Consider the following 26,268-nt stretch of genomic DNA (forward strand, 5'->3'; position numbering starts at 1 on the left):
GGAACTCAATTATGATCTTTGACCGCAGATTAGGGTTTTCCTTTTGATGTGAAACTAGTAATAATAGCAGCACCATTTTCCCTCCTCTTTATTCTCAAACTGATTGCTAATGAGAACACACAGATCAGTAATAATCATAATATTCTGGCCAAGGGGTTTTCTCTTTCCTTTTCTGTCTTCAGAGTCCTTTCCAGAAGGAAAAGGTGCTGCCTCGCATTGTTTTATTCCTAATCTCTCGGTGAAAAAAATGAGACAGATGAAGTGACATAAAAACACTGGGAATATATTTTTAAAAACAAGACAATAATTCAGATCTTGTTTTAATTCTTCTCTACATTACCATGGTAAAACATTTATCAAAGTCCAAGAGATTACCGATATGCTATAATGACCAATGACTTTACATTAAATAAACTCATCAGTGAAGTTACTGGAAAAAAGTTCAAATGTAAAGGGTGATTTACTATTCTCTTTATACAGTATTGAAATGACCATAACACTCAAACACCAGAAAGTCCTAAGTAATATTAAACAGTAATTCATAACAGTTCATAACTGTGAAATGCTGCAACATCTTAAAGTACTTTCTGAATGACCAGAATGGATGAAATTTTGCTTAGTATAATTTTAGCTTTTTTACACAGAACTATATATTTTGAAAAACTGGTAATCCACGTAAGATATACACAAAACCCTTACCTGACTAGACTGTTCGATGAATAGAACTCCACGTTGCTCTTTGTTACGGACTAATGAGCTTATAATTCAATGAAACCCTTTTCACAAGTTCTAGTTTCTAGAATGGCAAGTTCAGATAGTTTGGTCCTATTAATTTTATTAACAAAAATCTCCGCTTCCTTTATAAGACATGTAATTCCTCTTATTATCACCTTCAAAGGGCCAGACTTCATTTCTGTCTAAATAAACCACGAGTGTAACCCTCCAGTCCCTAGTCCGTGGGCACTTCATGAGCCTCAATTCAGTGTTAAGTCAACACAGTGACCTTCCCATGAGTTTGCCATTGGAGATTTTAGTCATTTTAATACTTTCCACAGAATACCCTGTCTTTCTCTAGGCTTTCGTCAAATTAATAATGGCATGTGGTATTCCTTAGCATAACCTGCCAAAATGTGATAATTTCCTTCGAAGAAAAGCCATGAGCTGCAATCACACGTCTGAGTTGACAGACATCCAAATGGATCCTATACAAAAAGAAAAGGTTGGTGTCTTCTGGAATATGGATGTCTACTTTTAATAAGTTCAAACAGATCCCAACATAAACATCTTCAAACTTGATGGGTTTTACGTGACTCATCATTTCATAGATTCTTGGCACCAAATCTCTGGACATTATATAACCCAACCCACTGCAGTAAGGAGGAAACACCTTGAAGGGATACTCCTGGTATGAAATATGGGCTTTTTGATAAAATCCTCTATAGGAATAGTTATCGATCAAAGGATAACCTGTGAAAAACTTCTCTGAGTGGTTTACATTTAAAAGATACTTCACTAAATTGCCAGTATTGATGAAAACATCAGTGTCTGTCTTCATGATGTACTTGGCATTGGGGCAAAACTCAGTTACCCACCTGAATGCCATAATTGTTTTCAAGGTCAGATTATTATATGTGTCTAAAAAATCCTGTCGTATTATGTCACCATAAAGAAGGTGTTCATCCTCTAAGGACAATGCTAACATTTTGTCTTCCTTTTCAGCCTGTTGGCCTAGTAAGAAAAATGTAAGAACTTCATATCCCCACCAAGACTTTTTTTCACCCCAAGTAACTCTAATGGCCTGTCTGGCTTTCACATCTGAAGGGTGTGAGGTCACCAGGATGACAAGAAATGGGTTCTGATGAGAGCAGTTTGAATGCTCTCGAAGTGTGAAGCGAAAGTCTTGTCTGTAAATTGGCTCATACTCATAGAAGTACATCCAGTTTACACGTTCTATTACATTGTAGTGGGGTAGGCTGAGGTACCACATCACAAGGAAACTCAGGAGTGACAGCAGGAGGAGGCTCCATTTGAGGGATCTCAGTGACATCCTACTCGGAAGGGTGGTCAAGAGAGAGAGGGCCATCCACAGCAGCTCAGAAGCACGTGAGCCTCAGGTCCTGCAAGATTTATCAGAGAGCTGGTTAGTACTCCAGTACCCAAGATTCATTATTAAAAGTTCATCTACTTAAAGTGAAAGAGTTGGGACGAAAGCTCTCAAACAAAACCCAGCATCCTGATCTGAACCTACTTAATTTCATTTAACTCTAAGCAAATGTATACCAACAACCAAGAGTGCATTTTAGCTTTTTACATCAAGACCGAGGTTAAAAACATATCCTTCTTTGCTTTGGGAAAGTAATTGTTGTTTGGTTTAAATAACTGTTGAAATAGGATTTTGTCCTGAATGTCCAGAGGGACAGGGAGAGATGTGTAATGGAGGTTAAAAAATAAACCTGCAACAAAAACAAAAACAAAAAAAGCCACATTTCTTCTTCACTGCTATGGAAAAGAAGTAAAGAAATTAATGCAAGGAGCTATTACCAGCAACATGTCCCATTAAACCAAAGGTCTTTCTCCTATGTGTGATCTGATGTGCATTCTAGCAAATCTGGAATAAGGAAAACCCAGTAGCTACAATTAATTATTCATGTGAAATGAGATGAAAGCAGAGACTCTTCACCTGAGAGGCAAGCCCTCTAGACATAAACAGGATAACCATCTCCATAGCTTTTTAAATGCTCAAGACTGAAATACCTTTTATTTGCCCAAAACACATCCCAGCTCCCCTTTTACCTCACTGGTTGAACTCAGTGCTCAGTCTGAATAGCAAGGGCTTAATATTAAAGGCCTGTCCCTAGTACTGAGTGTTCATGTGTTTCCCATTCTAGTCTATTTCAGAAACCCTGTGCCAGATCAGAATCGTGGGATGGAAGCTCCAAGAACACGTGCTTTTATACTCAATCCCCCCCCACCTAGCTGAGATGAGAACAGAGGTAGGAGACACAGAGCACTCAGCCCGCAGTGACAGTGCAGCCCCTGCTCTGCGCTAGATCCCAAGGACAAGGCTGGTTTACAGTTCAGGACCTTGCACAGCTTTCCTGGGATCAAGATATAAAGACAAACACATGCTAAGTGGTTCCTAGATCTTCCCCATCCACAGACTATACGAGGCACCAAGACCAAAGGAAGATGGGAGAAGAAGAAAATCCCAAGGCAACAGGGAAACATGGCAGGATGGTGTAGCACAACCTGTTTATATCAAATGTTATAGGACCTCAAAATAAGGGACAAATCAACAACATGAGGGGCAGGCGGAGTAGGCTCTGATGGTGTCCTTTCATCCACAATCAGCTGCGGGGAGGGCTCCTCGGAAGCCAGAATTTATTATGGAAAGTATACATTAATGTCATTATATGGAATGGCTGGCCTCCCAAGGGTTCCACCCTGGGTCAATCTTAGGTCTTTGGACAGAGAGCTCTTCTTACTCTTAATACTATGAAGATGACAGGATCCCAAGACTCCGTGTCCTCTCTATCTGGCCATATCTTACCTGCCCTGATTAGTTCTGGCCACGGTAATCTTTCCTTTCTTTGGTGCATGATACAATGGAATGTTCTGACAAACTCTCCAGTTTCACATATATGCGTCTTGCCTCTTGGTTTATAGTCCATGACTTTATTGGCAAAGTTTTTCTCACATAATGAAAGTGCAAGACAGAGAAAGACCTACAGCAGGAGTGCAATAAACACAGACTTTTGTGTTATGCTATTTCTAGTTGTATATGAATAAAAGGTAGGTCTGTGTATCCCACTTCATTTTCCTTTCTCCACCTTACTAGGCTACACAGCCAGCTCGGAAAAACATGAAACAGAGAGACCTAGAGAAAGGATTAGAGAAATAATAAACCTCTTACATTTTCTCCTCATCTGGCTACTAGACAGTGCACAGCCTTACGATGCTCAATTTACACCTTAGCCAACGACGATTTGTAAATTTATGACAATAGTTGTCAGATGACAGTTTTACGTCTCATCTAACAAATCAGCCCATTATAATACATTTCAGACAAACAGGAAGAAAGTATCCTGTGTGAGGAGCAGCATTTATAATTGGACATAGGCAACGAAGGCCCTGTTCCCCTTCAGTAATGGGAAGAACTCAAAACAGCAAATCTTATGACAAAAGTTATCTTATGTGCATCCTATAAGCCACAGTTTCTAAATGTGAAAATGGGACTGTGGTTGTGACAACTACTCCTTGTGGGCCCACAAAGATAATAAAGTGCCAGCGAGGAGAAGAGGAGCTTTCTGGTCCAAAAAAGGGGAAAGGTCTTTAAAGGACTGGCCAGACAGACTGTAGATTACCCACAGCACAGGTGGTTCTAAAGGGAGAGACCAGAGTCCACCCCCCAGCTCTGTCCTTCAACAAACAAGGTGAGCAGGCAGGTTCTTATTCTCTTATAACCTCAGTTTCTGTATCTCTACACTAAAGATGTCAGGACAGTGTAAATGGGGGATAACGTGTACAAAACACATCGCTGGCCGTTAAGTGTCCAATAAATAGAGTCTGTCATCACCAGCTGTGTTCCTCTCTTGGCAGCTATTCTATCCTGTTTGTGTTCTCTACATTGATTTTTATTGTCAAAGGAGTTATCCTACAAAAATAATCTTTATGAACTCTTACTACTTTAAGAAAAATGTTTCAGAGCCATGAATATATTTCAATTTCTTACCTACTTCTTGATTTATTTCTTCTGGGTAAAAGACCTTCAATTTCATCAACTGGATATTCAGTAGTCTGTAGCAGTCAAAAATAATGTTTGAAATTTCTGTAAGACAGATAAGAAACTTAACAGCATTTACTTATGAGTCAGGAGATCAGAGGTCAAAGAGGGGAAAAGAAGCCAGCCCACCTCCTCTAATTTCTTTCTTAACTAGCTACAGATACTGAAATAAAAAGTTAAGTCACCACCAGTCCACAGAACTCAGAGAGTTCATGGCTTCATTATGGAAAATGAGCACTTGGTATTCCAGGCTTAAAACATACATCCAAGTTCTTACCTTAACCGCTGTCCTAGGTCATGCTACCAGTTTCATTTCCCTGATTAAGAACTTGAGGGTCACTAAAATAAGTGATACACAAAACTTCTAAGAGACACTGTCTGGTATCCTCTCTTTAATTGTCTGTTCCACAGATGCATTCACAGGAGGCAACCCTGACATGAGACTGTCAACTACCACTTCCCAACCCACCCTTCTCCTTTGAACCTACATCTCTATTCACAAATACCCCAGGAGCATTAATAAACTGTGAGAAGAGAAACAGTGAGGCAAATCCCACTTCCTGCCATGATTCAGTAAGTTCATATCTTGGTTTCTACTAGTCAGTTTGAAAACCAGAGCAAGACACGAAAAGCAGGGAGGCACTGACATATATCAGATACCTCTCATACAAAAAAATTTCCCAATGGATTAAAGATTCAAGTGAGAAAAAAATGAACCTTTCATAGCACTAAAAGAAAATATGAATATTTTAATAGTTTTGAAATGGGGAAGATCTTTTAATTACTCAACTGTAAGGAAACAGCATAGAACCCAAAAGAACCCATAAAGGAAATTTTGATCAAAATTTCAAAAATTTCTTAACAAGATTGAAAAGCAAAAATATAAAAACAAAAAACTGAAAAAATAAACAACAATATAAAGCACAAACAAGGTTAAAGATAAAAAGCCACCTGGGGGAAAAAAAACACCTGAAATTTCATGACAAAGATTTGTAAGCCCAATAAAAATAGAGACTTAACATAAATTAAGAACAAGATGAATATACTATAAGAGAATAAATGGTCAAAAGAGAAATTCTCAAAAAAACTACTGATCCCTCAAAAGTGATCAATAAAACAGGAAAAGATGTTCAAATGCACAAGTAGAAATATTGACAAAAATCGCAAACCAGCAAATCCAAGGAAAAAATATAACAATACTCAGTATGTGTGAGGAAAACGGCATTCTCGTGCACTTGGGGGGGGGGGATTTGAAAACATATAGCAAAATTTTAAATATGTACACCCTTTGACCAAGCAATACTACTGCTAGCAATTTATCCTACAGAAATAAACAGGTGACTATACCTAATTTATAATATGAAAAATATCTGATTTAAATGCCTCCCACTAGGGAACTGGTTCAACAAAATTATGATACATCCATACAGGAATGTATGTTTATTCATTATATGCAATGAAGCTTACTTATATTCCCTTGATATGTTACTAAATGAAAAATGCAGTTGCAAAACTGCTTATGTGCTATGAGTCCTTTTGAAATATGAAAAGATAATGATCTATAAACACACAGAGTCACATATGCTGAGCAAGATTTCTAGAATCATGTGTTCCAATATGTCAATGGTTTTTATTCTGTGGGATTTCTGGCAGATTTCTTCTTTCATTTTTCTTTCTGTATCATATGGATTTTTCCATGCTATGATGCACAGTCTTTGTAAATACATAAAAACAAAGCCAAAAAATTTAATTTTATCCTTGTGTATCTCAAAGTTCCACTGAGCAGCAGCAACCCTAAGCTTGTAGTCAGGATCTGAGTTTCATCTTATCCTAGTTCTTCTCTCAAAGTGTGACCAATTCATGATATTTCTATTTGGTATTATTCTCTCTTATTCCAGTGAATATTATCTCAATATAGTAAGGAATGATTTTAAAAATCTACTCAAGGGACGCCTGGGCGGCTCAGTGGTTAAGTATCTGCCTTAGGCTCAGGGTGTGATCCCAGAGTCCCAGGATCGAGTCCCACATCGGGCTCGCTGAGTGGAGCCTGTTTCTACCTCTGCTTGTGTCTCTGACTCTCTCTCTCTCTCTCTGTGTGTCTCTCAAATAAATAAATAAAATCTTTAAAATAAAAAATAAAAAATAAAAATAAAAATAAAAATAAAAATCTCAAAACATAGTAATTGGATTTATATTAAGTTATATTTATATAATTATAATATTTATATGTAATTATATAATTATATTTATGTGATATTAAATTATATTTACATATTAATATAAATATACTTATATTAATATAAATCTTAATAGAATTTATATTAGCTAATAATATTAGCACTTTACATATGTATATGTATATACACACACACACTCACATATATCTAAAATAGTTTATGAAGTATTCACAACAAATATTATTAGTTCCCTTCAATAACTCTATATACTAGGCCAGTTGATTTTATACCTATTTTATAGCTAAACTTTAGAGATTTCAAGTGAAATAAAGACACTTTCAAACAGAGCAGGACTTATAAAGTCCACAAACTCTAGCTGAAAGTACCAAAGGACTATACTTCAGAATGTAGAAAAATGAACTCAGGAGGATGGAATGGCATCAAAGAAACAAACAGAAGCAAGGAGATAATTATAAGATAGTAAAAACTAATACAGATAGTAAAACAGAGAGAGAAGAATAAGAACAAAAATGATTTTTTTTTAATGTGGTCAGAAAAACTGAAACTAAAATAACATATAAAAATGACAGGGTTGCTGTAAAAAGATTTTTACAAAATTAAAATGTTAATATTCTTACCTAATTCAGAAGGCACAAGGAAAGAGTGATAAACTTTAACACTATACAAAAAAATTCATTTAAGAATATATATTAACCTTCAGAAGGACCATTGATATAACAGATAGGTGGAATGTATATCTTCCACACTGAGAAATAAAAGGAACAAAGCAAGCTATCAATTCAATAGAGAGTAGGAGAAGAGGAAAAAAAAAAAAAAGCAGAGAAAATGCATGGCAAATAGAAAACACAAAATATGTCAGAACTAAATACAAATGGGGACCCCAGGTGGCTTAGTTGGTTGGGCATCCAGCTCATGGTTTAAGCTCAGGTCATGATCTCAGGGTCACGAGATCAAGTCCCACGTCTGGCTCTGCCCTGGGCATGGAGTCTGCTCAAGATTCTCTCTCTCTCTCCCTCTGCCCCTACCCCACCCCTTCTAAAAAAAAGTAAAATGAGAAGTTTAAAAAAATAAAAGAAGTAAATATAAATATATTGTCAGAGTGAATATAAACTCACCTACTAAAAGATAAGAGACTCTCAAATTGGCTTAAAATTCTGCCATTATAATGCTTATAAGACACATGCCTAAAACAACAAAAATTTTAAAATTAGTAAATAAGAAAACATATCAGGAAAATGCCAATCAGAAGGCTGCTACAATTAAATATTAATGTCACATATTTTAAATAAACAGCAATTAAAAGGGACAAGAAAATTGTGCTACCAGTAAAGGAGCCATCCAATAAGATAATTTAACAATTGTGAAGCTACATAAACATAAAAACAAAGCCTCAAAAATATATAAAGCAACCTCTGAAAAGTATGAGTACAAATGGAAAAATCTATAATCCTAACGAGAGGTTTTTAACAAATCCCTCTAAACAACTAATACATCAAGCAGGCCAAAAATAAGGATATGAGTATTTCAAATAATATTAACAAATGTAATTTAATAGAACAGTAATATTTGTTTCAAAATCACATGAGACATTTATTTAAAAATTGATGTTAGGTTATATAAGCCATTTTAAGAATCTTTAAAATTCAATTTAACAGGGATGCCTGGCTGGTTCAGCTGATAGAACATGTGACTCCTGATCCCAGGGTCAGGAGTTCAAGCCCCATGTTAGATGTAGAGATTACTTAAATAAAACAAAAACAAACCTTAATTTAACAGAGACCACATTATTTGACCACAATAGAACAAAAATGTAACTTCAAAAACTCTTAACAAAAGAAACTTGTTTGGAAACTCAAAATCCTTATACACACACAATTTCTGTTTAATCCATAAACTTAAAGAGAATACCATACTGGAAAGTGTAAAATATGTGCAACTGAATAAGATGAATTTACTACATTTCAGTGAGGCATTATTACATCAACTCCTTAATTTAAAACTATTGGTTTGGGGCAAGGGGTTGGAAAGAAGACAAGGCTTTGTGGGGTTTGTTTTTATTTTTTGTTTTAAAGAATGCTCTATAGTTCAGGGAAGACAAATAGCTATAACCAAAGAGGAAAAACTCCTCTCTAAAGAAAAATGCCAATTATATATGTAGGTAGAATGACAAAACAAGAAAAGTATCATTTTGCAACCTCTCGTGAAATTACGGATTCAGGCAATGATTTTTTATTTTACTTTATTTATTTTTCATGAGAGACACAGAGCAAGAGGTAGAGACACAGGCAGAAGTAGAAGCAGGCTCCCTGTGGGGGGTGTGATGTGGGACTTGATCCCAGGACCCCGGGATCACGACCTGAGCCAAAGGCAGATGCTCAACTGCTGAGCCATGCAGATGCTTCCAGGCAATGATTATTAATCAGTGTTTTAGTCATCAAAGTAAAGATTAATAAGGAATCGGACATCTGTGTGGTGCTAAAGTAACACCACAAAGATGACCCTTTACCTACAAGGACTGAAACAATATAAATTTTATACTGGCAGAATTAGAGTGCTAATAATCAAAGTTAGCATTATAAATGGTAAACAAACACATACTATTTATCTCCCACCGAGATACAGTATGGAATGACAACATTATCTCTGATGAATCCTAGCCAAAAGTGTTCAATTGGAACCAAATCAAAATTTATACAAAATACCGAGAACAGAACAAGCTAAGGAACACCATAGGCAACATTCAAAGAAATCTAAGAGCTGGGATTGTCAATTAGCATGAAATCTTCAGCTAGTTATTACCAAGAGGAAAAAGGGATAGCTATAGATTTAAAATGATTTAAGGACACACAAATTGCTATGTATGGTCCTGGACTGGGTCCTGGAGAAATGTGAATATAATATATGTATCAGCTGATGCCAAAAATATTATTCATCTATTTATGTGCAAAAATGTTAACCAGTTACAAAAGAAAATGTTCCAGTAAATAAATGTGGTATATCTATACAACGGAATACTATTCAGTTACAAAAAGAAACAAAGTACTAATACAAGCTATAATAAATATCAGTTTTAAGAACTCAGAACATGGGGGTACCTGGGTGGCTCAGTTGGATGAGTGTCTGATTCTTGATTTCAGCTCTGGTCATGATCTTGGGGTTTTGGGATCAAGCCTTGCACTGAGCTCCGTGCTCAGTGTGGAGTCTAACTGGGATTCTCTCTCCCTCTGACTCTGCCCCTCCCCTGTTTGCATGCACCCTCTCTCTCTTTCAAAATAAATAAAAACAAACACCTTAAAAAAAAAAAACTCAAAACATGGATGAATCTAAAAAACATTAAGCTAAGTAAAAGAGGCCTGAAACAAAAGACCATATGTGTGTGTGTGTGTGTGACTCTTATTACTATGAAATATCCAGAAAAGGCAAATTTATGGACAGGTTAGTGGTTGCTTAGGGGTAGCATCAACAACTGGCTGCAAATGGAGATAAAGAATCATTTTGGAGTAATGGAAATATTTAAAATCTGATTTAGTGATGGCTGCAGAACTGTAAATTTAGTAAAAGTCACTGAATTGTATGATTAAGATGAAATAATTTTATGGTATGTAAGTCATACCTCAATAAAGCTGTTAAAAATAAAATTCAAAAAATTTGTCCTATTATTAAGAGTATATATTTAAGAACAGAAAGTCAAGATATCTGTATTCATTTTTAAAAATTTCAGTAATAAAAATTAAAGAGAATTAAGGAAAGAAATTCCCTCTCTCATTCCTTTATGGCGGAATAGAAAATGGTTAACACTTCTCTGGAGGGTAATTAATTTGTACAAATTACTTATACATTTACTCTTTTCTCAGTAATTTTGTTCCTGGAATTTATTTTAGGCACAGTCATTTATGTCTAAAATGATAAGACATTTTATTGTTATTAGATACAACATTATAATAGCAAATAATTAGAAATAACCCAAGGAATCATTAACAAGGTATTACTTACATAAACAATGATACATCCAAAACAATGGGATACTATACAGATGTTTTAAAAAAAAGAATGAAGATATTTTCTAAGTACTGACATGAAAGATTTTTGGAAAGTATTAAGTGGAGAAGGGAGATATTAGAACAATGTTTACAATGTGCTAACTTTCGTATTAAAAGAAAGAGAAATAGGGCACCTGGGTGACCGAGTCTGTTAAGCATCCAACTCTTGATTTTGGCTCAGGTCATGATTTCAGGGTTGTGAGACAGTTCCACGTTGGGAATCCTCACTCAGCAGGGAGTCTGTCTGAAATCTTGAAATTCTCTCCCTCTGCCCCTCCACCTGCCCCCCACCTCTAAAGTAAAATCTTTTTTAAAAAAAGGAAAAGAAAAAAATACATATATATATTTGTATGTGTATGAGAAAAACAATGGAAAGACACATACAATGGGCAGGGAGGAATAGAGGAGATCAGAAAAGGAGTAGGAACATTCTTTTTTTTTTTTTAAGATTTTATTTATTTGAGATGGAGCAAGAGAGAGAGCACAAGCCAGGGGACAGAGGGAGAAGCAGGCTCCCTACTAAGCAGACAGCCTGATGCAGAGCTCATGATCTGAGCCAAAGGCGGACACTTAACCAGCTGAGCCACCCAGCCACCCCAAGAGCATCCCTTTCTTATATTACTCTATATTTCCCTGTTATATTACTTAATAATATTATTTGGTTATATTACTTTGTAAGTTATATAGTTTTTATAATATCTTGATTCTTAAAACACTTGAATACATCAAAATTCGAAACAATGAAAATAAAAATTTTTCCCTTTTCATTTTAAAGTGGTACATATAAAAACACACTGGATATAACTAAAGCAGTCCTTACAGAAAACTAACTTTTTTAAGAAAACTAATTTTTTAAAGATGGTGAATAATTTATATACAATAAAATTCACCCTTTTAATTTTACTGTTCTGCAAAAGTAGATACCAGCACAATCAAGATATGAAGCAATTGTATCACAACAAAAATTCTACTAATGTCTCTTTTTTAGAAGATTTTTATTTATTTATTTATTTATTTATTTATTTATTTATTTATTTATTCATTCATTCATTCATTCATTCATTCATTCACAAGAGACAGAGAGAGAGGTAGAGACACAGGCAGAGGGAGAAGCAGGCTCCATGCAGGAGCCCGATGTGGGACTCAATCCCAGGACCCCAGGATAACAACCTGAGATGAAGGCAGGAGCTAAACCACTGAGCCCCCCAGGGATCCCCCTACTAATGTCTCCTAATCAATTCTTCCCTGACCTCCATTTTCATCCCTTTAGTTTTGCCAAACCAGAAAATGACATGTAAATAGAATGACACAGTATGCAGACTTTCAAGCATAATAATAGATTTTTTAAAAGACTGAAAATAAATGAGCTGAGTACTTAACTCAAGAAGTTAAAAAAGATAATTCTAATGTTATTACAGAAACAAGAAAACAGAAGGGATAAGATAAAGCAGAAAACAATGAAAAACAAAAAAGACGATTATTAAAAAACAAACATTAGGAACAGAAGGGAAGTGTCTAACCTGTCAGAGAAACTGTAGCAAACTTAATGATGAAACTTTAGAAATATTTCTATTAAAAAGTCAGGAAAAAGACAAGGATGCCCATTATTGCCTCTACTGTTCAGTGTTGTTCTAGAAAGTGTTACTGTCCATTAAAACAAGAAGAGGAGATAAGATGAAAAAACTGTTAAGGAAGAAAAGAAAACCTGCTATTATTTTTATATTATGTAATCACCTACATTGAAAACTCAAAGGGAGAAAGACAACATACAAGAACTAATAGGTTTACCAAGATGCTGGATATGAGCTCACATATGTATCTAAAACATAAAAACCCCAAAAATCTAAGGAAAAATACAGCACCAACAAAAACTACAGAGTGTCAAATAAAGCTAACAAAAAGTGTGCAGGACCCTGGTGCAGAACAGTAAAAATCTTTTCTGAAGAATCAAAAAAAAAAAAAAGTGAATAAACAAGAGAGAGCATTCTCAGGTATAAGATAACTCAAAAGTAAAGATTCCACTTTTCCAAATTAATAAATTCATAGGATTAATGAAAGGAACTTAATGATCTAGGAATAACCAACACAATTTTGAACACAAAGAATGAAGTTGGGGTGAGGTGTTATGAAGTCATCTCGCAGAGCTATAGTAATTAAAACAGAGCAGCAGAAAAACAGATTAAACAGTTGAATAGCACTAAGACCCGGAAGCAGATCTACACCTACACTGGGACTTGAAAAATGGCAGAGTGCATCACAAACCAATGGGGAAAAGATTCAATAAAATGGTTTTGGAATAAATGTGGCAAAAGTAAAACCATATTCATATTTATTTTCAAAATAAAATTCCAAGTAGATATAAGAATTTTAAAAAGGAAAGCTCAAACTATTATAGAAAATACAGCAGAATATCTTTGTGAACCTATGTGTTGGGAAAGCCTTTGTAAACAAGTTACAAAAAGCATATCCCATCAAAAAGATGAGAAATACATTGGGTAACATTAAAATATAAAGCTTACCAAAAAAAATAAATAAAGCTTACAGAACAAGACAAGTTAAAAGGAGAGCCACAGACTCAGAGAAGATACATACAAGTAAAACAAAGGGCTGGCATCCAGAATCTTTTCATTATATTTTATATACAGTATATATTTGTAATCATCTGTTGTTTGTATAAAGTTTATAAATCAAAATAATGGGTGACACGTAAGTAAAAAGTTCACAGAAAAGGAAATCAGAAAGGCCGATAAACATGAAAAGAGGGTCAGCCTCACTAGTGATCAGGGAAATTCAAATTAAAGTCAGATACCAAATTTTTAACCCATCAGGAAATATCAAAAAGTTTATTATTAATAAGGTATTAGAGTAAATGCTATTTGTCATACACTGTCAGTCAAAGTACACACCATTACTGACCCTTTGGTAGGTAAGCAATATGGTTGCATCTAGCAAAATAAAAAATAGACTTTCCTTTCCTGGGACTATATCCTAGAAAAACTTTCATTTGTGTACACATATGGAGACATGCACAAGCATGCTCACTATGGGGCTATGAAAACAGATAAAAACAGATAATCTGAGGCAAAGGAAATATCTATCCATAAGATAATAAGTAAAATCTAGTACTGTCTTCCAATGGACTCCTACAAAACAGTTAAAAAGAATGAACTGGATTTATACACAGAGTATCAATTTGGATAGTACTAAAAAATAAAATATTTTTTGTTTTGTTTTAAATATTTTATTTATTTATTCATGAGAGACACAGAGAGAGAGAGGCAGAGACACAGGCAGAGGGAGAAGCAGGATCAGGGAGCCTGATGCGGGACTTGATCCCGGGACTCCAGGATCTTGCCCTGGGCCGAAGGCAGGCACTAAACCGCTGAGCCACTCAGTAATCCCCCCAAAATAAAATGGTAAGTAAAATATATAAGTTGAAAAATTAAATACATATGTCATACCATTTATATAAGTAGTTTTAAACTGCACACAAGAAACAGTGAGCTTTCAGAAGCAGTACACACACAAAACTATTTTTCTCTCCAAAGATTTTATTTATTAGAGAGAAAGAGAGAGAGAGAGAAAGAGAGAAAGAGAGCACATGCACATGAGCTGGGGGAGGGGGAGGGACAGAGGGAAAGAGAGAAGCAGGCTACCCACCCACCACAGCCAGTTAGCTGCTCAACCAACTGAGCCACCCAGGTGCCCCCACACAAAACTATTTTTTTTTTTTAAGATTTTGTTTATTCATGAAAGACACAGAGAGGCAGAGACTTAGGGAGAGGGAGAAGCAGGCTCCATGCAGGAAGCCTGATGCGGGACTGTGGGGCTCATCCCAGGACCTGGAGATCACCACCTGATCCGAAGGCAGACATCCAACCACTGAGCCATCCAGGTGCCCCCACAACACTATTTTTTAAAGAAACTGCTGGACTACCTTCCACACTCAGCAGTGTGGGTGTCGCTGTGGAAGAATGAATGGGGCATGTGGTGAAAAGGGGAAAGAGAAGACTAGCCACAAATACTATGAAGTATTAGCATTTGTTAATTCAGGGTGATGGAAATATAGGCTTTCTCTTATATTTTCAGTTTTCTCTGTATTTTAAATTTATCAAAACAGGGAAAAAAACTATAATAAAAATGCTTGGGTATCAGAGTTAAATGGCTCACCTAAATCTTGTATGTAATACTTAATATGGTTGTGTGACTTTGGGGAAGTTACTTAACTTCTCAAAAGTATCTTTTCCAGCTATAAACCTAGCACCGCAATACCAATTCAGTTACTGAGATTTATGTGGAGAACACAGACTATTCAGTGAGTACACTAAGTAGTTTCTGAAGTTAAAGTGACACTCAGTATCTGCACATTATGTAGATATACGTGGACACGCTATGCTGTCACAGGACTCAAGCTGGTCTGACCTAAGAATTGGGATTGGCTCATACCCTGACAGTGGGAGCACAGGGCAGCTGCTCTCCTAGCACAAGCTTTCTCAGGAAGGTCGAGCTTTGCGAACTCTGATACTGTTTTAAATCACACATCCAAGAGAGGGATAGAAAGAATCTAAAACATCAATGAATAGAAAAATATAAAAAGGTCCAACAGGAAAAAGTGCCATTATTTTGTTACTGACTTTTTAAATAATAGTGCTATTTATCACTGTGAAGAAATTATATTTATAATTTAAAAATAATTTCTATTTTATAAAAGTTAAACTTGTGATTATATTAACTAAACATGTATGCACCAAGTAGATTCTATATAATTTAAACAAAAAAAATCTCTATCCCACAAGCCTAGCACGATGCTAATGCACAGGAGGCCACCAGTAACCACTTGTCCATATGGTCGTTGATCCACAATACCTGAAGAAACGTTTCAAATAATAGAAAAGCCCAGAAAACTTCCAGGGACAAAACAGGATGGCACTTCCAATGCTTTAATCATCAAATAAAACCTCAGAGAAGAAATCTGCATCTCATTTATTAACACCAGAACTTTCTGGCAGCAAAGATAGCTGCATCTATCTCTTATCCATAAGTGTAATAGAGCCTTCAAATGGGCTCCAGAGACCAAAAAAACATGGAAATCATTCAAATAAACTTAACTTAATATTTCTTATGGAAGGCTTCTCAGTTTTTAATATGCTATTGTATATTGTCTGAGAAGAGGATATATTATGCAGTGTTTCTCAAATTTATCTGAAGAACCAATTTTAGGGACGCTTGGGTGACTCAGTGGTTGATCAAGCATCTGCCTTCAGCTCAGGGCTTGATCCTGCAGTCCCGGGATGGAGTCCCACATTGGGCTGTCTGCATGGAACCTGCTTCTCCCTCTAAGTCTCTGTCTCTGTGTCTCTCATGAATAAATAAATAAAATCTTAAAAAAAAAAACCTATTTTAATCTTCAATGCCTCTGGCAGGACTGAACTCACACTTCGGAAACTCTTGTTCTAGATCATCTTTGTATTCACTGAATTAATAAACTAATTTTGGTGAATAAATAAAAATTTAAGTAGTAGTTTGGAGTCAAAAAATCATACAAACTGGTTCATTTTTTTTGGAAAACTTTTTGGTATTATTCACTAAACCTGAACAAACATGTACCGTACGATAGAGCGACTCCAGTCCTATGTAGAACACTCACCAATATGCAAATAGGAACACCAAAAAATGTTCAAGAACATTCACAACTGCACACTATCCATGATCACTATAACATGGAAACCACCACGGTACAAGAGAGAAACAAATTCATATAACAGGCCATTATACAAAATGGAAATGAACAAACTACCTTACTTGACATTCTAGAGAGCCTCTCAAACAAAACAATGTTGAGCTAAAGAAGCCACCAGACACATAAAGAACAGACACTATAATTCCATTTACACAAAGTTGAAAAGCAGGCAAAAATAATCTCTGGTGTCAGAGATTACCAAGGACACTGGTAATCCCTGGAGACAGGAAAAATAACTGGTAGGAGCATGAAGGGGCTTTCCGGCATTCTGGCCATATTCTATTTCTTGACCTAGATGGTGCTTACAAGTGTGTTCACTATGATAATTAATTTTCTAATCTGTACTTTTTCTTTTGCATGTTATACTTTAAAAAAAGTTAGAACAGCTTGGCAATCCAATCAGCCATTCTGTTTATTTGGTTACTGTGCACAATCAATGTTGGCAGGCATCTACATGATATCCTGGCCCTAGGTGCCCAGCTATGGTAAGAGCACCAGGAACTGCTACCAGGCACTAACTCTCGTAATCTTCAAGACAGCCCACAAAAAAAAAAAAAAAAAAAAAAAGTGCTTTGGTTAACATTTCTTGAGGGAGATCTATCTATCCTGTCTGTCTCTCTATACTGTCTCTCAGGGAAACACAAGTCCCCCCACCTCATCTTGCTGCCATGCCTCCTCCCATCCCTATTTCAGCCATAATGGCTTCATTTCTGAGCCCCAAATGTGTCAAACTTTCCGTCAGGAATCTGCACTTACTGTCCCCAAACCCAAAAGCTGGTTCCTGAAAAGGCTGGCTCCTTCTCCTGCCTCAGATCCCAGCAAAATGCCACTTAGGAGAGTCCTTCCCTGACCTCTTTTCTCAAGTTGTTTCCCAATCTATACTTTCTAGCACACCCCTCGCTATTCTCCTCTAGGCAACGAACCCACTTGGATTTTCTATTTGCCTACTGTCTGTTCCCTTTGTAATATCTGAGGTTTGTAAAGGAAAAGGTCTTACACATGTCTTGTTCACTGCCACGTCCCTGGAGCCTACAACAAACACAGTGGGTGCTAGGTGGATATCTCAATGCCGTACAAATGGCCTGGTAGTGTGCTTTTATCCATTTAATATATTAAGAAAATATCCCCAAGAATAATTTGAATCCAAAAGCAAACTCCAGAATCTGTTAGATATGCTTATTTTTCTTCAGCTCTCTTGTGATACAAAGCCTTCTTCTAATAGGCTACACTAATTCTGATCATGTTCATATTAAAGATCCAGACATGAAAATGCAAAAACAAACCAAAAAACCCCATTTCAATAAAATTCTAAGCCAGAGCATACTAGATTTAGAGTCAACCAAAGTGAAAAATGCATGCCATCACTAAAGAATAATCACAAAACTACTGCCAGTTGTGCAATATTATGACTCCTCTTCCACATAAAAAACAGTCCTGCAAAGGGCGTAAATCCTAATAGTCCAAACAAGGTCCTACGCACACTGAGTTTAATACAAATCATAATTACACACATCAGTCGTGTCCTATTTCATATAAAGAGGGAGAACTACGTATCAATACACATCATGAAGAAAATTTCCCTACCAGCACCCTTTCAAATTGAACATGTTAATTCATAAACAAAGCAATATAAAGCTTACTATTCTGACCTCCTCTCATTATACTAGAAACAAAACCAGTGATGCCTGACTGCTACCCCTCTCTTCCCTTTCTTTCCAAACCCAGTGGTTCTTAAATTTGGCTATTGTATTACAGTACCTTAGAGAATCTGAAAAACTCTGGAAGCCAGTTTATACTGGGGACTAAATGAGAGTTGCAGAGAGAGGTTAGGCTCAGATGGCAGGATTTTTAAAGCTTTCCTGGTGATTCCAATGTGCTGTTCTAGATCTCACTATTCAAAGCACAGTGCATGAGCACTACCTGGGAGCTTACTAGAAATGCAGAGCCTCAGGCCCAACCCCATCTGATCCCAGCGAATCAGAACTCTGTAGATGGTACTCCTCTCATTATTACAGTCCACTACATATTCCTCTAACTTACTACTATTTGCTTACATTTGTTCCATTTATAGAGCCTGCAGCTAACTCCCAATGTCTCTTATATGATACCATATTGTCTACAGTATATGTAAACTTGCAAATAAATTCTAGTTTATCTACAGTCTCCCTCAAAATTAGTGAGCTTTCCTTTTTTTTTTTTTTTCCCCAGTAAGCTCTACACTCAATGTGGGGCTTGAACTCACGACCCTGAGATCAAGAGTTACACGCTCTAATTGAGCCAGCTAGGCACTCCAATAAGCTTCCTTTTAGAGTCCAAAGATGGTGTTTCCTCTAGCTCTTAAGGTTCCTAACGTTTTACTACCCTGAATATATAAGCCCACAGGAACTACTAGTAGAGGTTCACATGCCAAATGTGAACTTCTTCAGTTCCTCTTCCGTATAAGCTCCCCTCTCCCATGATCTTCCTCCTGCCTATGATCTTCCCATAACTGAGAATGATTTGAACTGTCAAAAGTCCTACAATAGGTACTTCTGGCAACTGGAGGAGAACTACAAAATACATTAACCTTTTCAAACCAAGGTGTGAAATATTCAAGTGGCATCAATCTATTTTAAGGATTATGCATATTTGATAAAGTTTACATCCCTCCTTCTTACTTTCAAGCACAGCTGGACATATAACAGAAAATCAAATTTTATTTACTGAGTGGATGAACTGTAACCACTATCCTAGCTGAATTTAATAACACTCAAAAATGAAGTATGCTTGGGATCCCTGGGTGGCGCAGCGGTTTGGCGCCTGCCTTTGGCCCAGGGCGCGATCCTGGAGACCCGGGATCGAATCCCACATCGGGCTCCCGGTGCACGGAGCCTGCTTCTCCCTCTGCCTATGTCTCTGCGCCTCTCTCTCTCTCTCTCTGTGACTATCATAAATAAATAATAAAAAATTAAAAAAAAAAAGAAGTATGCTTTACTCTGTCAGGGCAAACAAAATTAACGTCAAAAAGAACTTGCTTTCTACTTTATCCAATTTCTTCACATTGTCCTCTCTCCAAAATTTTAGCCAAAGCCCTGGCTTGGTCCTGGCACTGCAGTAAGAACTTTCTGTACTTCCACTATATGTTGATTAAAACAATCTTGAGGTAGGCACTACTACTACAGCATTTATTTTCCAGTTGAGGAGACGGAGATATGGAGACCTGATCATTAGTTAGGGTCTCACAACTAAAAGCAAGGCTGGGGATCCAGGGGTCATCATCCAGAGAGGACTCCACAACCACTGCACCACAATGCATCCTTCCTAATTTGTGTTAATTGCACTGGCCTGCCATCTTCCATGTGGCTCTCTTCCACGTAGCGCAATACCTCTGATCTTCCTCAGGGATGCAGAACTGTCAAAGCTAATCCAGAATCTTAAAAAAAAGGGGGGGAATTCTATGTGCAAACACTGTTCAATTCCAAGCAAATCATGCTCTTTTTAATTCTCACCCAATTTCCAACTAGTGTTTCAAGTCCACTTTTCAGAAATGGAGGAATTACTGAGAAGAATAATGTTAATAATGAGTTTATATTCCAAATAACCCTGAATAAATTACTGAGCTTTGGTAAACACTAGCAAATACTCAAATACAAAAGCAATGACCATCAGGAGCCAGAAGAGATTCAGAGCACTTGTCTAACTTATCTCCATATTCAAAAGGGTTCCTCCACCTGAGGATCAAGGAAAGCCTTAGATAACACACAAGAGTTAAGCTTCTCTGAAGAGGGCAGGGCACCAAATGGTCTTCCTGGAAAAGTGAGCCCCAAAACACTGTCTCATTGGTTTCAAAATCGGCTGATTAATCACAGCCAGCGTGCTTTCCATAGCCAGTCATATGTTCAACATATACTTCTTGGGCTCATGCTGGACTGTGAGGATATAATACTGACCTAAACACCCAAACAGAGCAAAAGTGTACCTCTGCACTCAGGGGTGAGAGGCACCCCTGAACAGCCACGTGAACGGAACAGCCTGAGGGAAGAGGTAACAAGATGACTGGGTCTGGAGAGAATCTAGGAAAACTGGAGCAGAGCAGAGATCGTACAGGTCAGGCTGAATAGCAGGAAGGCTGGCTTGAAAGCTGGGCTTCCTGTCTCTGTTTTGTTATAAACAGCTTTACCCATTGGAGGAAAAGGACAGGGGAAACTGCTCTAGTTAATATTTCTTCTCATTGTTGACCTAGGTTAGGAATATTACATATCTTTGTCATTCTTGTTTGTCAGGCTAAGTCACTGATTACCTTTTCCTTGGATATCTGAGTGTATGTCCTTCATTTATTCATTTGATATGCCAGACCTGTGTTAGAGGCTTTCCTGCAATGGGGAAAAAGATACCTGCCTTGCCTTCAAGTTGCTGACACCAGGCAGAGCATGGAGGAAGGTTTAGGACTCTAAGGGCCAGACTGAACATTATGATAAAGCCCACCTAGAGAGGATGGGAGGGAGACCTCCCAGATCAAATGTCTCTAAATGTGTGGTCAGGGTACATGGCAGGGAGCCAACTTTGCACTCTAAGAATGTAGAGATGCTTGATAAAAACGCAAATTATAGAACCTACTATCTGTTTAGAGAAAGGAAAGAAAGAAGAGTTGATAATACTTTTTTTTTGTCTTAGAAAATGGGTATCTCCACCCTTAAAAACAAAGTCTGTTACCAAAAATAGAAGCCAAATATAGTCCTTCTTTATGCTAAGTTTAAAGAGCCTGTTCCAAATGCACAGCTTGGGAGTTTAGCGGAAATCTATGTTCCAGTCACAGAATGGAAAAAAAAAAATTAAGTAAAAGGGCAGAGAGCAATTATTTTCTTTATGGGCCACACAGTCTCTGTCTCAGACACATGATTCTGTTTGTAGCAAAAATGGAGCCATAGACAATATTAAACAAATAGGTGTGGCTGTGCTCTAATAAACCTTATTTACCAAACAGGCTGCTGGTCTGGAAGAGTTCTAAGCCCCATGAAATGGCATACCTTAGAACATCAAGAAAATCTCAATCTCCTGGGAAGCCTGGCTGTTTCAGTTGGTAGAGCATGTGACTCCTGATCTCAGGGTCCTGAGTTCAAGCCCTACAGTGGGCATGGAGCTGAAAGAAAAGAAAGAATAGAAAAGAAAAAAAAAAAGAAAAGAAAAAAGAAAAGAGAAGAGAAAAGAAAAGAAAAGAAAAAGAAAGAGAGAGAAAGAAAGAAAGAAAGAAAGAAAGAAAGAAAAAAGAAAAGAAAAGAAAAGAAAAGAAAAAAGAAAAGAAAAGAAAATCTCCTAAGATCTTTCTTCTCTGTGTTTCCTCATTACTGAAGAGGGGATCCTAGTGGTGGTGGTAACATGTTCCCCATATAACACGGTTCCTGGAGGGTTGACAGGGCTGATAAGTATTAACCTAGGCTACGGATACTCTAAGGGGACAACAAAAGGCCTGGCTTCCTGACTAACTCAGGGTCAGAAACACATAGAATGAAAAGTTAATAATCTAATCTAGCTTTCTGGCTCCTATCTGTATACCTCATTTCTCAGAGCTTCAAGGGCTATAGGTTATCTCCCTAGCAAAATCTTCCATCCTGCAGCATCTCAGGGCCTCACCCTAGGGATGTTCCCTAGCTTCATCTCCCCCTCATCTAGACAAACCTCCTATAAACCACGCTTCCTGCACATACCCTCACCTTCCCCTCTCATCTAATTCACAATGCACCAAAAGCTCTGGTGCCAAAAGCAAATCAATATTTATAATAGGCAACTTTTTACTGAAACAAAACCATCGTTCGTGGTCCCAAAAAGAGATATTTGCAAAAGACAAGCTGTCAAATGAACTGCAACTTCCGAATGCATCTGCTGTACAAGGCCATTTAAGGGCATCCTATCTGATCCCCCACATTTGACCCCATTCATCAAGTTGTACAGCGTGGTTACCATGCAGTGAGCAGGGATAAGCAATGACAACTGTCAGAACTGTAAGAAAAAAAGCATATTTGGCCTGCACATTATATAGTTGTGAATGCAATAAAGGCACTTCCTCAAATGGGACTACCCCTGTATCACCCAATGGTGGAAAGAACAGAGCTGCAGACAGGGCACAGAGAGAAGGAAAGCCATTTCAAGGGGAAAGAATAGGAGAAAAAATATTCACTTGAGTATCTTTTTTAGGAATAAAAAGGTGAATATAAAGGTGAATGTGAATATGACAACCAAATTAAGTTCATATAATTAATTTTTCCTGAGATACCACAGTAGTTTAACAATAACCGAAATTTTAGAAACATATGTTTCATCCAAAATGGTTTAATAAAGCTTAATACTGGGACGCCTGGGTGGCTCAGTGGTTGAGCATCTGCCTTTGGCTCAGGAAGTGATTCTGGAGTCCTGGGATCGAGTCCTGCATTGGGCTCCCTGCGAGGGAGGAGCCTGCTTCTCCCTCTGCCTATGTCTCTGCCTCTCTCTCTCTCTCTGTGTGTCTCTCATGAATAAATAAAGTCTTTAAAAAAATAAAATAAAGCTTAACACTTACAACTCCTTAAATCCTTCAGGGGAAAAAAAACATATATATATATATTAGAATATACAACAGAATTTGTGGTTGTGTAAATGGTCCTTAAAACCTTGTAAAGGAGATTATTACAGTCCATTTTAACCAGTCAGAATAATTTCTTAATTAAAGTAAGATGAACTTACCTACAGAATTTCAGATGAGACTAAATCAGATGAGATGTTTTTCTGCTGTTTTCCATATTCCATGCTTTAATTAAGCGATTTGCTGTGAACTACTGAGCAAAAGGACAGAAAAAGAATACTTCTAAGTCACAACTCAACAACACTGAGCAACATGACATCTAAAATCAATGTTCTCTATAACCCAGCAAGCTGCTACAGAAGTAAGTCATTACACCTCAGCATCTCATTTTCGGGAAAGCCTTGGTCCTCCCTTCTTCCTCCCTGCTCTCAAACCACCTTAGGTATCCAATCTGGAATTATAATTTGGCCACTGTTGTGATAACAGGCTTTATTTTCGTGGCTGGAATTTACAACGACCGATTGACTTGAGTGGACCTTCTAGTCTAGGAGAAAGAAACGTTTTAGACTCTTATCTCTCAATAAATAGCTCCCTCCTCCAGACTGATACCAGCTCAGACGTGCTTTTCATCAGGCATCAACACTTTCTGGGAGCACAAAATCACCTCCCTACATCCTAAGACACCTGGGGAAAGCGGAAACACAAACTCACTCCCAGTTGTTGAAGACTGCAAACTCAGATCTCACTTAACCTCTGAGCACAGGAAAAAAAAAAAAAAAAAAGATACAGTTTGGTCATCTGTTCCTTGCTACTAGCTTTTCCTGAGCAAGGAGCCAGGTCCGTAAACGCTGGCATTATGCGCACAATACGGAGGGGGGTGGGGGTGGGACAAAACAAACAAACAAACAAACAAACACCCCATCTCTGCCCTGCAAATCTCCCTCCCGGGCCAACAGCGAGGAGTGGAAGAGAAGGAAACACGGAATGCAACGCGTGCTTGTTACTGCAGGCATCATTCCTCGCTGCTTGGAAAAGTGAGGCCCCATTGCACCTTTCGGATCTCTCTTAAAATGCCTGCGTGCCCGTTAAGTCCGCCTCTCCCAAGTCGTGCAGCCCTAGCTCCTCGGGGTTTCCCTTTCCCTCTACCTAATTCCCCGTTCTCCTCCTCGGGCGCATATTGCTCACGGTCCGTCCCCTACAAGAAGAGCCCTCCCCCAGCTGGCCTCCCAGGCCCTCTCCCCACCGCCTCGGGGCTGCGTTCCCGCCCGGGCCTGCTGGGAAAGCCACGGAACCCGGGCCCCTGGCCCCGGCCTCCCCCCGCGTCGCGGCCAACGCGCCCCGGAGCGGGTCCCCGGGCGGGTCCCGGAGCGGGAGCGGGAGCGGCCCGGGGCGACCGGGATCCGGGGCCGCGCCCTCCGGCCGGGCGCGCAGGAGGACAGCGAGCTCCCCGCAGCCGCGCCCGGGCCCCCCCCCCCCCCGGCGCCCCCGCGCCCCTCCGCGTCGCCCGGGGCCCCGCCGAGCCCCTCCCGGCGCGCTCACCGCGGGGCCGGCGGCGGCTCGTCGCGGAGGCCGGAGCCCCGGGCGCGGCTGCTCCGGGAGAGGGCCCGCCCGCCCCCGGCCTCGCCGGCCTCGCCGGCCTCGCCGCCCCGGCAGCGGAGGAGCGAGCCCCGGGGCCACGCCCGCCAGCGCGCCCCGCGGTCTCCGGGGCTTTCGGGCCGCCCCCGGCCGCCCGGCCTCGCGCTCACCTCCCGCGCGCCGCTCGGAGCCGCCCCCACGCCCCGGGCTGGCGGCCGCCGCTGCCGCCCCGCGCGCGCTCGCGGCCTCCCGCAGCCGCACGCACGGCCGGGCGCGCGCAGACCACGCGGGAGCCCCTCGCACGCTCGCTCGCACGCACGCACGCACGCACGCACGCGCGGGCCCCGAGCGCCGAGGGCGCGACCCCCGCCGCCCGCCGCCCGCCGCCCGCCGCCCGCCGCCCGCCGCCCGCCGCCCGCCGCCCGCCGTCGGGGCGCCCCCGCGCCGCCGCCTCGCCGCCGCCTCGCGTCCCCGCCGCGGGGCCCTCAGGTACGCGTTTCACCTCCGAGGCCCGCGGGGCTGCGGCCAGGATTCTGCCCTGTTTACGAGCGGCGGGGACGCCTGGCGTCGAGGCGGCCCTGAGGGGACTCGCTTGTTCCAGGCCGCGAGGAGCTGTGAGGTGGAGAAGAAACCTCGGGAAGTTCTTCAGTCGCAGAAGGAAGGTGCGTCCTTCTAGAGTCCACGGAGGACGAAGGGGGTGGGGTGAGGTGGGACGCGGCAGGTTACCCTGGACGGTGTCCGGCCAGGAATCCCCGGAAGGCGCCTGCTTTCGGGGAATCCATCTGGAAACTCTTAAAAAAAAATAATTTTTTTAAAAAGATTTTATTCATCCATTCACACACACACACACACACACAAAGGCAGAGGCAGAGACACACGCAGGCTCCACGCAGGGAGCCCCACGCGGGACTCGATCCCAGGTCCCCAGGATCACGCCCTGGGCCGAAGGCGGCGCTAAACCGCTGGGCCCCCCGGGCTGCCCCTGGAAACTTCCTTGGAGAATTCACAGAAAGTCTGTCCTACCCGGAGTCGGTCACCCAGTGGGAGAAGCGCTTCTTGAGGCGTGGGAGCTGGGTGTTGCTGTATGGGTTCTGGTCGTGCCGGTCTTTGGGTGGAGGAGGTTGAATTGATCCAGAAATAATATTTCCTCTCCTCTCCCAGCACCGCTGGCACAGTGCCATCTGGAAACAGTTGCCCATTCTGGCCGCTCCGCTGTGGGACTGCGAACAGCTTGGCTCCAGCATCACCACGTGGGAAGTTGGAAGAATAGTTCAGGGAGCACCCAAGTACTCAACTCCCAGGTTGGGTAAGTGTTAACAGTTTGCCCTACTGGCCTGGTCTCTCTCCGAAATATTTCAGCCTGCATTTGCTACTAATAGACACACGTCCCTCTGTGC

At 39.8% G+C, this 26,268-nt stretch overlaps 1 protein-coding gene across 13 annotated transcripts; it reads right to left on the reverse strand.

Moving 5' to 3' along the window:
- Window positions 1–259: 259 nt before the first annotated feature.
- On the reverse strand, window positions 260–26,010 carry B3GALNT1 (beta-1,3-N-acetylgalactosaminyltransferase 1 (globoside blood group)). Of its 13 annotated transcripts, XM_055308095.1 has the most exons (6): window positions 25,895–26,010; window positions 25,598–25,662; window positions 23,458–23,546; window positions 8,097–8,165; window positions 4,733–4,828; window positions 260–2,117 (listed from the first exon to the last, which is right to left on the reverse strand). In XM_055308095.1, exon 6 carries the CDS (start codon window positions 2,081–2,083, stop codon window positions 1,088–1,090), a length of 996 nt encoding a protein of 331 aa, XP_055164070.1. In that variant the 5' UTR covers window positions 2,084–2,117; window positions 4,733–4,828; window positions 8,097–8,165; window positions 23,458–23,546; window positions 25,598–25,662; window positions 25,895–26,010; the 3' UTR covers window positions 260–1,087. The 13 variants fall into 13 exon arrangements, with proteins under 13 accessions (XP_055164070.1, XP_055164065.1, XP_055164074.1 ...); XM_055308090.1 differs by lacking the exons at window positions 25,598–25,662; window positions 25,895–26,010 and adding an exon at window positions 25,374–25,443; XM_055308099.1 differs by lacking the exons at window positions 25,598–25,662; window positions 25,895–26,010 and adding an exon at window positions 25,374–25,443 and having other exon boundaries at window positions 23,462–23,549.
- Window positions 26,011–26,268: the final 258 nt, after the last annotated feature.

The sequence above is a fragment of the Nyctereutes procyonoides genome, unplaced genomic scaffold (assembly GCF_905146905.1).
Source record: "Nyctereutes procyonoides isolate TBG_1078 unplaced genomic scaffold, NYPRO_anot_genome, whole genome shotgun sequence".
Classification (NCBI taxonomy): Eukaryota; Metazoa; Chordata; class Mammalia; order Carnivora; family Canidae; genus Nyctereutes; species Nyctereutes procyonoides.